The sequence below is a fragment of the Populus euphratica genome, unplaced genomic scaffold, assembly GCF_000495115.2.
Source record: "Populus euphratica unplaced genomic scaffold, PopEup_1.0 scaffold111.1, whole genome shotgun sequence".
In the NCBI taxonomy this organism is placed as follows: domain Eukaryota; kingdom Viridiplantae; phylum Streptophyta; class Magnoliopsida; order Malpighiales; family Salicaceae; genus Populus; species Populus euphratica.
The window spans coordinates 187,831-202,116 of NW_011499877.1; the positions used below are offsets into that span (position 1 = coordinate 187,831).

The following is a 14,286-nucleotide window of genomic DNA, read 5'->3' on the forward strand; positions in this document are numbered from 1 at the left end:
TTTTTAATAAAAATAAAATATAAATACACATATAAAAATTTAGACGGTGTTTAGCATTGCGTTTTAAAAGTGTTTTTAAAAATTTTGAATTTTTTTATTTTTTTACTTTAAATTAATATATTTTTTATGTTTTCAAATCATTTTGATGTAATAATATCAATAATAATTTTTAAAAAATAAAACATTATTATTTTAATGTGTTTTAAAATGAGAAACTCTTTAAAAAATAACTATTATCTTATTCTTAAATACCCTCAAATCTTGATTGTTATTTTTATTTTAAAGGTCAACTTTAGTTACTAAGAAGAAATGTTTTATACGTTTTTATTTTATGGTTCTTTTAAACCTTTTTAATTTTTGTTTTTCTCTTACTTTTTTTTTCAAGAACAATTTTTTTTTTAAAAAAAGGTAGCATATTTTGATACAAACATATTTTTTTAATGAGATAGTATAAATAATATCTACTAATTTTTATTTTTTATATTTTATAAACATTGATTTATCTGACTTAGCTGGTAACTTTTCAAATACAATTCACTTTCTATAAATATCATGTCCTCAAATTTTTAATTATAATAATTTATATCTTCTACCATTCCATATTTTATATTGATTTTTATTAACAAATTTCATTGAAACTTGTTTAAAAGATAAGTAATGGTTTGTATGGCATAATCATATAAGAAAGATAAAGGTTTGCATAACTTATCATGGATCATACGATATCCAATAGGATACGATTTTTCTTTTTATAAACTCTATTATATTGTGGTGTACTAAAAGATATCCATTACGAGATAATCTCATTTTTTTTAGATAAACTTAAAATATTTGACTCAAGTATTTTTCACCTTGATCTGATCAAAACATTCTATAATTTTTCCAGTATATTTTTTAACTTTACTTTTGAATATTTTAAACCTTTTTAAATGATCCAGGTTCATGTTTCATCAAATAGACATAACTATAGAATTATCATTGATGAAATATATATTTAACTATGATATGAATCATCATTAGACCATATACATTTATTTATATCAAGCTTAATAATTCTGCAAACCTTTAACTCTTTTTAATAAAGGATATCTTGATTATTTTACTCAATAAACAAGACAATTAAAAGGACCAAATACTCTTTTTTTTTTTATATGTAATTTGGTAATTATTGTTTTAATAATATGATCTGGTCTACAATACTATATGTAATTTGGTAATTATTTTTTTAATAATATGATCTGGTCTACAATACTATAAATACGATTAATATTGGTTATTTAATCTATTTTTTTTGCTATATCTATTAAACATACACATTTCAAAATTAAGTATATACAAACCTTTCGTATAAATACCAGATTCATAATAAACATCATCATTATAAAAGGAATAGCATTTATCTTCAATAATACATTTAAATTCATTTGAAATTAAGTAAAAAAAAATATAATATTTACTAAGAAAATCATGGGTTTACTAAGGAACACCTTTGTCATCTTGCAGTAGAAAATTTCTTTAAGGCCATATACCTCTTGGTCTTACTAGCTATATGAAATAACTCTTTAATATGTATAATTATTGTAAATATATCTACATTTTCATATTATCTTTAAAGTTTATGTAACATGCTGGCCAACATCAAATATGTAGCTTATTCATCATTATCAATATCATGTTAATAATCATTCCTAACTTCATCATCAACATTTTTATTAGGGGAAAATGAATGAAATTTTCAAAAATATATAATCTTGAGAACAATTCTTACATTATGACTCTATTCCAAGAAGTTTGGTTTAGTTAATTTGTAAGCATTAAGTATGCACATAGAGATATATTGCTACTCATTTTTTAGCTATCAATCTATTCATGTAAAGACAACGAACATTAGTTTCATGCGTGCATATTTAAAATCAAATTTAAATAAGGTCTTTAATTATAATTTGGTTTTTTGTTATTTTCTTGAAATTAATAGGCCTCCTTATTAATTTTGAAAATCTCATTTAGATATCTTGAGGAGGCTGAAATCTCATTTAATTTATATTAACTTAAGTAATTCAACAAATCAAAATAAACAAAATTAGTTAGATGTCATAGCTCATTAATCACATCTTTATAGTGACAACTCTTTATCTAAACATATTATATATGTTTTGTCTAACTAATGCTTGTAAATTTATATGGTTATAAAAGACTCATCCAAATCATACAAGTTTAGTTAAGTAAGACTCAATTTATAACATTAAACATATTTGATTAATGATAATCTTGAGTAGATCAATAATTTATCCATTAATAGAACTTTAGTTTTATGCATATAAAATTGAAAAATAATGAATCATGTTGAATTATATATTAATGAGGAATTTGTTATGTTATACAAGTCTTATCCTATGACATAATTGATATATTATACATAACAATTATATATAATTATATAGTCCTAACATACCATTCTAAACTAATTCCTTTTAGCCATGAAAGGAAATTAGATGGTTAAATACTAAGTAGCTTCTACTCATCTTTATAACTTCACACAAGCTTTATAGTTGTGTTATTTTTCCATCATTTTTTCTTCATCTTAGATTACAAAATAATTTTATAATCATTCAACTAATAAAACACATAATCACATTATTTTCTTAATGTCTATAATCATCCATGATGCATAAAAACATGTTAATATCCATAAAAAAATGATATTGCATGTTTCGATTCTAATTATTGGTTTTATGTGCAATTTAAAATAAAATTTATAACATTTACAAATATTAAATCAAACTCAGTTTGATAATTTTCTAGATTTTATAAATTTTATTTAATACATAATTAAAAATAATAATTTTCAAAATTTAATAAAAAAATTAATCATATTAAAATTCCTTTTATCATCCTAAACTAATCCAGGATTAATTAAATAATATTCTCTAGCTTAAAACCTTCTTTGTTTTAGAAAAAAAAAATTTCCTAAAATATTTTAATTAAGAACACTAATTTAATCCTAATCCAATTATGACACTTCAAAAATAAAAATAAAATAAAAAAAAAAAAAAAATACATAAATACATACATACATACATTATATTAAATTAAAAATTTCAATTCAACATAAATACATACATACATGCATTATATTAAATTAAAAATTTCAATTCAATCATACTTTAATTAGAAATATTAATTCTACAATTAATTTACTTTTTTTAATATGAAAATTCAAATATTTTATGCATGGAGAGTAGAATTGTAATTCTGCTCAAATACCCAACTTGTAATTAATATAAAGTATAGGGGCTGCATTGTAATTTGGCCTTAAAACTGTAATTGTTGGCTACGGGGGCATAATTGTAATTCTTCCCCTCATCCTCTTCCTCCGTTTTTTTCCATTAGCAACGGGGATACTGCCCACCGTTGGCTGCAAGCCTGACAACGAAAACCAAGGTTGTAGCCACTCATGACGGCCACCTCGCAGAAGACAACAATGCTTAGCTATACACATAGCACTGCCGACCATGCTAGTAGTGCCGACGATGTCGATGGTGGTTTTCAACCACTAAATTAGATTTTTTTTTTTTATTCTGATCTGATCTAATGAAACAATAATTAAATAATATTTTTTTTCAAAAACATTAATAAAAAAAATTATTTTTAATATAAATTAACTCATAATTCACCCAAAAGGTAACTATAACATACAATCAGTAGCCATAATTGTTTATCATTATCTTTGATATCATAATTAATTTTTTTAATTGTTTTAACTAAAATTGAAGTTTTATTTTGCATAATTAATCTTTAATCCATCATTATTATATTCCTTGATATTTTGTATAAGTTAAAGAATACAAATTGAAAAAAAAAAAACTCATGTGTAAATGTTTGGTTTCTTAAAAGAAATAATCTTTGATGGATTCGATAATTTTAAAATTTTTTGGAAGTCTAATGGATATCATTAAAAAAATATAAAGTTGTTTACATGTGAAGAATAATTAAAAATCAGTTATGTGTTTTGAGTTTCATCAATTATTCAAGTTTTTGTTATTGTAAATTATAAATTATTTAATTATCCAATCTCTATTAATAATCAACATGAATTACTATATTAAAAATCTTATATACCTTTTTAGAAAAGAAATTGTTATACTTTAAGTGATATCTTTTTTTTTTTATTTTGTTCTTTTAATTAAAAAAAATATGAGGCATGACATTTTATTTATAAAACTAACCTCATGACCTAGTTAATAGCAAAAAAATCAAATTTTTCTTGAAAATTATCACATGTTTTATTTAAAAATAGTTATTAGAAATTTATGTAATCAAGTCCTCAATTGTAATATCTTATTTTAATTATAATTTAATTCTTAATTTCAAAGACTTATTTATAATTGAGTATGTTTAATTAATCATTCCAAATCAATTTCTTATCAATGATTCTCTATATATATGACTTATTTATTAGATTTCTTAAAATATATAAACATAAAGGAAACCATAATTTAAATTTTTATAAAAATCTCAAGATTATTGTTAGATATTTTAAGGTTATTTATGGTTTGAGAGAAGATTACTTAAAGAATGAATCTTCTTTAAGAGGTTTGATCAATTTCTTTGAAATTAAGGCAAACCATAAGTTTTCTAAATATCAAACTTCTAATAGTAATTAATATGAATTACAAATAAAAAATATTCTAAAATAATTTTTAGAGGAGTGAGATCGTTAAATATTTGAGTGCTAGCTTGGTGTTACAAATAAAAAATATTCTAAAATCATTTTTAGAGGGATCGTTAAATATTTGAGTGCTAGCTTGGTTTTTTATTTTTTTATTTTTTATTTTCAGTTGTTTTTGTATTGTTTATAGCTTGCATGGTTTTTCTCAACGAAAAATACAAGGCAAGGTATTCTATTTATAAGTAAACCTAATAACCCTATAAATAAATAAAAATATTAATTTTCTCATTGAATAATATCACATATATTATTTTAAAAAAATTCAAGAAATTTATTCAATTCAGTCCCTATTTTATTTTTCTATATCTAAAATTATAATCCATTTCATTAATTACATTCTATCTTCAAATTTCTAAAACTTATATAAAATCAAGTCACACTTAATTAATTATATTAATTTAATTATTAATCAATATTTCTTATATTTTATGACCTATTTGGTTTTGGTTCCTTTATATATTAACTCAAATATAAATCATAATTTTAAATAAAATATAATCAAATAAATTTAATAATTTAACTTATTATTAATTTAATAAATTGAATGATTTATATTTGAAGATTACATATAATATTTAGCAACGTGTAATAATCCTCTAAATATTAAAAAAATTATAAGTAGTTTGACTTAATCTTTTAATAACAAGTTTTTTATTGTAATTATTATCTTTTTATTAAGAATATTTTAATTTAAATATTATAGTATAAAATATATCTATTTTATTAAATCATATTTATTTTCATGTCTACTTTGTAATGATCCCTTATTTATTTTATTATTATTATTTATCAGAGATAAAAGTATAAGCCTTCGTATCAAAACGGGTATCCTAAATGTCAATTGAAATTTCTCTCTACCACACACGCTAAGAAAACAGGTCTAGTTGGGGCCATAGGCCAGCCTAAAGCATAGGTTTTTATTCAGTCTAATCTACAGAAACTCGAGGCCTATGATGGGCCTTTAACAGCCCAACAAAACTAAAGGAAGCTAAGAAATCATCCAGGGGTGAGCCCAATTGGCAAAACCCCGATTTATTTATTCATTTCAAAATCTAAATAAAAAAAATTAGACTTTCACACCTGTCAAATGACCTCAGAACCATCTCCACCTTCCACGTGTCCATCAATGATTCCCATTCGATTTTAACAAACAAGCCCTCCGAAAACACGAAATTATATTTTCCTCTTGCTATTCTTCCCTCAATTAACCAAACTAAAACAGAATCTTCCTATCGACCCCAGAACGGATGTTGAGGCTACTGGCATCCGAGAGATTATTGCTCTCCCAAAGAACTCGGATCCTGCCTCGTTTCTACCACGAGAAGGTGATTGATCACTTCAACAATCCACGCAACGTAGGGTCTTTTGACAAGAATGACCCGGCGGTCGGCACTGGACTTGTCGGTGCACCTGCCTGTGGTGATGTGATGAAGCTGCAAATTAAGGTGGATGATACCACTGGCGAGATTATCGATGCTCGTTTCAAAACTTTCGGTTGTGGCTCCGCTATTGCTTCCTCCTCTGTTGGTATGTTGATCCTTGTTTTGTTGATTTTAACATTTTTCTTAATATAATTTATGTATTGTTGTGAATAAAATAGAAGGAAATCTGAGGAGCTGATTTGTGTTGTTTTTCAGCTACTGAATGGGTGAAAGGGAAGCAAATGGAGGAAGTTTTGACCATCAAAAACACGTTAGTTTTTCTTCTTCTTCTTCTTTTTTTTAAAGATTTTATCTATTTTTATTGCACTATTTATCCTTCATTTTTGTTGTTTTGGATAGAAAAAGTAATGATTTTGCGCGTTTATGATTATTGTACTGATGGTATATATCTATTTAATCCATTTTGTTATTTTTTGATTGCAACTCTTTAATGGAATCAACTGGAGTTCAACATAAATATCAAACCAAGGAAGCGATTGTAAGCGAAAAAAATTGTGGGAAGCTATCATCAGTTATAAGATTAGACTCCATCACTGCCAACTTTGTCTAGGGAACTTAGAGGGGTATTTTATTTTTAAATTATAGCTTCCATGGTTCATGAGTCCAATCTGCTTGTTCTAGTTAGCCATTTCATCTGGTATACTTATAAAGCTTGGTTGGCATTTTGAGATGGTGGGTGCTGAAGTGAGACTCAGTATAGAATGTGATGTTCTTCCTTTCTGCCGATGCCTCTTCATAATTTTCAGTATACTCTGGCTTTGCCTGTAACCTCAGCTATTGCAGCATTCAAGCTTGTACTAGTTTTATTTTAAACTCAAGAGTTGCATGTTCGGGGGATGTAGAGTTAATTTTGGATATCAGATTGAGAAATTTCTTACCGAGAGGATGATAGTTTTTTGGACCCACTACATACAAAGCATCTGGCATTTTGCATTGATTGTTTGGCCTTGCTGAAGGTTAGGGAATTATGAGTAGAACCTGTCGGACCACTTCAGGGATATAAATTCATTTACAAACATAAGACGATGGTCTTAACCAAGGAAGATTGAACTGTAATAACACTATTGATATGTATTTGCTCTCTAGTATCACAGGATCACTCATCCCTGTTTTTTACCAACAACCTGTGATTCCTCATACACGCCAAGTGGCATTATGCAGGTGGACCTTGTCTTTTCTGTTATTAGCAAGCAAGACTATTCACACATTATTGTCCATAAATATCCATGGCCGAAGTTAAACTATTTCTGACATTGGCCTTGATTAGAAGCATAAATGGATTTGTACTTCATTTTCATTTTGTACGCTTATGGCTGGGAATATTCATGATTGGTAATCAATTAGCAGGTTTATAAAGCAATGAATCAGAAAAAAGGTAATGGCGTGGCCATTTTTCCTTGGTCATAATCAAGTGCAGATGTTTTTGTGAGACTTGATGAGGATTTTATAATGTTCTCTACATGTGCTTATTTGTGCCTTCAATTTTTTTGTTTTGAGTTAACTGGAGTGCTATTTTGATATAATGAACTAAACAAGAAAGAAAGTCTCACTCCTTTATCGTTATCAGATTTTAGGTGCCTTATGTTTGTGAACTATAAAAGGTACCTTTTGTCTTTCCATGTGTTTAAATTTACACAAAGCAGGTGTGCATTTGAATGGATGGTTCTGTCTCCTCTTTGGTGTGAGTTTGGGCAGCTGAAAAATACCTTTTCTTTTTCTTTTATATTGTTTCTGTTCTTTTTTTAATTTCATCCTTTCCATGAAAAGCCCTTCTTTTCATTTTTGATATTACTTACCTCTCTTTTATTAAGTTATATGAATGCTTTAAAGGACACATGCACACACTCAGTCACTAATGTAAAAAAATACACACACTAACCAATAGAAGTGTATAGATGGAAACATAGGATGGCCTTTCTATAATGAAAATATGAGTTTGTGTGAGGAAAGAAGGAATTTATATGGGACACGTGCATGACACACTAAATCACCACATATTGCACAGTTGAAAGAATAGAGGCTTTGGCTGTTTTGGTCTTAGAAAATGCAGGGGCGGTTTTGGTCTTAGAAAATTACATGAAGAAGTGGAAAACTATAGATGTACACTAGCTGTTAGTTTTAGATTGAATGTCTTATGTGTTGTCACCACATATGATAGGGACATCAGACTCGAGACATGGTTCACATGTTTGTATGATTATGATGATAGAGGAATAGCCCAACTCTTGTGTTATTGGATTTTATTTAGTTTTATTTGTTGGGTTTGATTTAATTATTATTGGATATTTTATTTAATGGATTGTAAGCCCAATTGTTTGTTCTAGTTAGAGTTTTATTATTTATATTCTATTTTTCTAAATGTTGGACAATTTTTTGATGAATTTAATAAAATTTACTTTTCTAAGTCCTATTCTTTCTCTTCTTCATTTTTTTCTTCTCTTTCTATGACTTCTTCTTCTTAGCCTTTTTTTTTCTTTCCTTTTTAGCTTAATTTTTTTCCCCGCATCAGCTTTGGTATCAGAACCAAGTTTTTAATTGTTCTTATAATTAATTGATCTATTAGAGCTTGTGCAAATCTTCAAAATTCAACACAGATTCTAGTCCCTAGCAATTGTGAGGATCATCATCAATAGTGAAAAAAATAAAATAAATTTCACCACCCCACTACCCTGAACTGAACCCAAATACCCCTTTTTCCTCTGACAGACAACACTAGAAACCTATATACATTTTCTCATTCTTTTCCCAAAAAAAAAGCACACCCGAAAGCTTTGGCAAATAAATTCGTAGGCTACAATGGGAATATCTACCATCCTAGATTTAACATGTTCCATCATTTGATGATGATAAAAGGTGATGTTTATATCTGATGTATATAGCCTAGCCTGGGACTAAATGCAATGGTAGTAACAACTCTGATCTCTCTAGCACTCTACACATCAAACTTTGATTGAGAGACGCCAAGAAGAATGGAAATGATTGGGAGAGTCTACTGCCTTTTATTTTATTTTAATATTTTTTTTATTAATTTTCCTTTTTAGGTGTTATTTTCTTTTATATTGATTTATAAAAAAAGAATGAAAAAAAATGTGAAAAGTGACAATATAAAAAAAAGAAAGAAAAGTGAAGAAAAAAGGTGACAGTAGCAAAAGGAGATCAGCCGGTAAAACACCACATCAACGGTTCTATCTACAACAATGGTTCTATCTACGTCAACAATAGTGATTCAAGTGACCCCTTACAATTGTCAAGCAATCTGGTTTGTAAACCACTCAATCTCTCAGCTCATTGGATTTTACTTCACTAGTTTTCACCCATGGTATTCAACTTATCATCAATAATATTCTTTATTGTCTAAAAAAAATCTTATCTTGCATTATACTCTTATATTTTTGCTCACCTTATATTTGTCATTCAAATTTAGTCATTAGTACTTTGTATTAATTGTGAATCTTATCGAAAATAATGGAATATTATGATTTTATTTGATTAATTGTTTGCATTTAAAGATTTAGCATTGCATGCTTAAAAGTTTTTGGGTGTTTTCTGTTTTAGATTAATCTCCACATTAAAAAAATTGGAATATTTTTATTTATTTTTTATTGTGATTTCACTTGAAAAAATGATGTGGTCTCAATTCAATTTCTAAATTAGTGTTGCATGCATTTGTGTCATGATCATTTGTGGACCCGACCCTTAGTGATATTTTCAGGGCCATTTAAGGGGGATTACAAACCTAAATGACCAACATGTCTAAAAGAGTAAAACCCTTATAGAGTTCTCGAATAAGACACCAAAAGACCAATAAAAATTACAACAATAATCACTATAGACAAGTTCACCTTAAGTGCCACCAACATGACTATTGTTTAGGTTACTCTATACACACGATGACCTTGATGAGCAATTCATGAGCCCTAACAAAATAGAAGCTCTTACTTTTGACAATCATCATGATCCTTAGGCTGTTGATATGTGGATTCATGACTTTAATCAATTCTTTGAGTGATATAATTTGTCTGATAATAGAAGAGTTAGATTTGCTAAGAAGATATTCATTGGTGGAGCCCAACTTCATTGGAGAGATGTTGAGGATTGTTTAAAGATAAGAGGTAAACCTCTCATAACTGATTGAACTAAAATGAAACAAAAACTACGATAAAAGTATCTACCCTACTCTTATAAGAATAAACTTTTAGATCAATGTAACAACCTAAGATAATGAAACAAGTCTTATCAATGAGTATATAAAACAATTTAATGATTATATGATGAGATGTGTCATAAGAGAGAATGAAGCCATGACTTTACATGTAAATGTTTGAATGATGATTTAAAAAAAAAATCATGCTTATTGCTGTCTTTAATTTTGACCAAGTCTATACTGTAGTACAATATTATGACCTACTTATAAAGAGTCAATAAACAAAATATCAAGACCTTTTTAGGTCTCAATTTAGAAAAAATGGTTCTTTATTAGGTGTTCCACCCTATAGATCTAATCCTAGTAGTGTTCAAATTTATAAAGAAGATGAAGGTAAACAAGTCATTAATGAAATATCTAGATTGAGTTTAGAGGTTCAGTGTGCTAAATATCAAGGTTTTGATCATATCTTTGTCATCTGTATTTCTAAACCCTTAGTCATCCAATAACATAAGGATATAGGTGAAAAGAAAAACCAGTGTGTGCAAGTATATAAACTCAATCCTGAAGACTTTAGAGACCTCGATAAATAGGGTGTGTAAGAAGAGGGATTTAACACTACAAGTCCAAATAAATCTGAAAAGGTGGTTAATAAAGAATATAATACTTATGTTTTAGTGGTAAAGGAAGAAGTTTTAGGAAACTCTTTAATAAAATCATTTGAAAAGGTAAATATGGTTTTAGAAGAGTCTCATAATGTTAATCCTCTTTTAAACTATCTGAATCCTCACCCACCTTACTTGATGTCTAGCATGCTATAAGTTTAGATCAATATGTTAAGCTTTCTAATCCCTTACCTCTAACATGTAATGAGAAAGACAAATATAATCCTAATTTATTAGGTTATGTCCAAATTATATCTGCTAAGGTTTTGAATAGTGTTTGTTCCAATCCAAACCCTCAGTCATATGGTGTTTATAGTTATGAACCTAGAAAGCTTGTAGATTTTCTTTCTTTTTCTTGTCACGCTAAAATGTCCGATTCAACTAAGTCTTATGTATGTAGAATTCATAATTTGCATGTTGAGATTATTGAACAAATTCAAGCAAGTAATGAACAATAAAAATTTCAAGTTGATTTGTATAAACATCGTGATATACTTAATATTGGAGATTATTTCATAAACGATGTCCTTTGAAAACCATTTATAAATTGCTAGTGAATAGTGTTGGACCATTCAAAGTGTTGCAAATAATTAAATCAAATAGTTGTGCATTAAACTGCCACTAAACTTTGATATTAACTTTACTTTTAACATAAAGGACCTTGTTATACATAAAATACAACAATCTATTATTAATGCTCCTTTTGATATCCTTACCGCATAATCTTTATCATTGGCATAAAATGCTATTTTGGATGCATAAGTTGTTTTTATCAGAGATGGTGAAGTTAAGCAAATCCTAGTTTATGAGTTAGGCGACCACATTCATACTATATTTGGATTAATAAAAAGACATTATAGTAGCTTGATTCTCATCTCTGGGAGCGTGTTATTGAAGCCATCTTGCCCTATACTTAACAGTTTAAAGCTCTTTCAACCCCAGGAGAGTTGATGGGGACATTAAATTCGAGACATGGTTTACATGTCCGTATGATCTATGACGACGGAGGATAGCCCAACTCTTGTGTTATTAGATTTTTTTTAGGTTTATTTGTTGTTTTAATTTAGTTATTATTAGATATTTTATTTAATGGTCTATAAGCCCAATTATTTGTTCTAGTTAAGGTCTTAGTATTTATAAATTCTAAATGTTAGACAATTTTATGATGAATTGAATAAAATTTACGAAGTTGTAGGGTTTAGTTTAGTTACTTTTGGATATTTTATTTGGTGGGCTATAAGCTCAATCATTTGTTTTAGTTAAGTTCTTATTATTTATAAATTCTAAATGTTAGATAGTTTTTTTGATGAATTGAATAAAATTTACGAAGTTGTAGACTTTTCCAGCCCGTATTCTTTCCTTTCATCTTTTTATTTTTTTGGGCTTATGTTTACTTGTTCTTTTCCTTCCTTATCTTTAAATCTTTTTCCCCCACGGCAACATCCGTTTCAATGTTCCTTTGTATGGGAGAGTAATGACCTTTGCCTTTCCATTTATTGTCATAAAATTGTAACTACTAGTTTTCATAGCAAGTGAAGTTTTTGTTAATTTAGTGACAACGCTGTGAAGTAAAAATCTCTGCGTGACATGCTTGGTACATTCATAGCTTTAGTAATTGAATTTGGGTCCACTTTTTACTTAATATATAGTTGGGGGCAACTCGAAGCTTTACGAGTGCAACGTGAGTTCTTAATATCATGCATCTGAATTTGCAGGGAGATTGCAAAACATCTTTCTCTTCCACCAGTTAAGCTGCACTGCAGTATGCTTGCAGAGGATGCTATCAAGGCTGCTGTAAAGGATTATCAAACGAAGCGTGCAAAATTAAGTGGTGTTTCAGAAACCGAACCTGTCGAGCAAGCTGCTAAAGCTTGTTCGTGTGGATGAGTAATGGTGTTGAAAATATCCAAGAGACGAATGTTGAAGCCAATGGTTTTCAAGTCGTTGTAATAAGAGCTTGCACCTGATCTCAAAGGTACTTCTGCTTAGGTTCAAGTCTGTCCTAGATGATACTTGTGTTGTAAACTGAATCTGATGAGTGATGTGGCAATGGCAGTGTGATGCTGATGTGTGTTGACTCATACAAGATGGGAGTTAGAACTTTATAATAACATTGATAACTAGTAGTTGCTTCGGCACTATTATATGGAATTTTTTTTTGACAAATTTATTAAACTCAGTCAAGTTGAGTTGAGTGAATTATGATGATCTGCTGACTTGATCAATGGTCTTGATGTGTTTGAAAGCAAACTTTATAAGAGTTGACTAAGTTCAGCGCAACAAACTTGGCTGATTCATCTACAAATTAGTACAAATTAGTTAATTTGGTAAAAATTTAATCTATGTTTTTTAAAAAATATTTTTTTAAAAAATATTAATTTAATATTTTTTATAAAAAAAATATTGAAACCTAGATAATTTTTATTAATTTAATGAACTAGGTAAATAAGCTCAACCCCTTACTTACCTTTACCTCAAAACTAAAGGTGAAAAAAATGATAAACTAATTAAATTAAGAAAACTAAAGAAAGTTAATTGAAAAAATAGAATCAAGAGAAAAAAATCAATTAAATCAATTAAAATTTTTAGAAAAACTTCTAGTTTAGTTTAGTTTTGATTTTTTACTGTTGAAATTGGTAAACTCAAATTGAATCGAATCAGTTCATGTTAAAAGAAAAGGCACTATTAATAAAAAGAAAATGATTTATATTTTAACCTAAACCCAATAACTTTAGAAATTGTCTCCTTTAAAGACACATAAATATGCCTCTTACTCTTTATTCTTTAATTTGTATTTACACTTTTCAGATCTAGTAACTCAACGACATTTCCCGACCTTAACACTCAGCAAAAGTCCATCTAAGGCTCCAAATGTTCTTTTACAATTCTTTACAATAAAATTTATTTTTTTATTATTTTGTAATTGTGAATGAGATTTATCAGTTGTTTTTTTATCCGTATCTTGGGAATGCTTTAGAAACTATCAAGATTATTTTTTTTATTTATGCTCCAGTTTAATAAATATTCCTAGGATAGGTGTGATTATTACCTCACTGCCTTGCATGTGGACATAGAAAAGAGAAAGCACTGCATGTGCAAGTGATGGTCAGGGTTGTTATCCTTACCAAAAAGATAACTATCAAGTAACAATCATATGAAGCTTTATCAACCTTAGCTACCAAGGTTGTAGGTATATTTATAAAAATTGCAGTGAATTATACTAAAAGCTTATTCAAATAGTTAATATTTTATAAATATCTTGATTGTATTTTTAAATGTAAGGCAACAGTGGAGATGGAGTTGCAA

The 14,286-nt window shown here is 27.9% G+C and overlaps 1 protein-coding gene across 1 annotated transcript; it reads left to right on the top strand.

The window, feature by feature from the left end:
• The first annotated feature begins 5,913 nt into the window (after window positions 1-5,913).
• LOC105128535 (iron-sulfur cluster assembly protein 1-like) lies at window positions 5,914-12,893 on the top strand. The gene is made up of 3 exons (XM_011030252.1): window positions 5,914-6,256; window positions 6,367-6,421; window positions 12,696-12,893. Exons 1-3 carry the CDS (start codon window positions 5,977-5,979, stop codon window positions 12,865-12,867), a joined length of 507 nt encoding a protein of 168 aa, XP_011028554.1. The 5' UTR covers window positions 5,914-5,976; the 3' UTR covers window positions 12,868-12,893.
• Window positions 12,894-14,286: the final 1,393 nt, after the last annotated feature.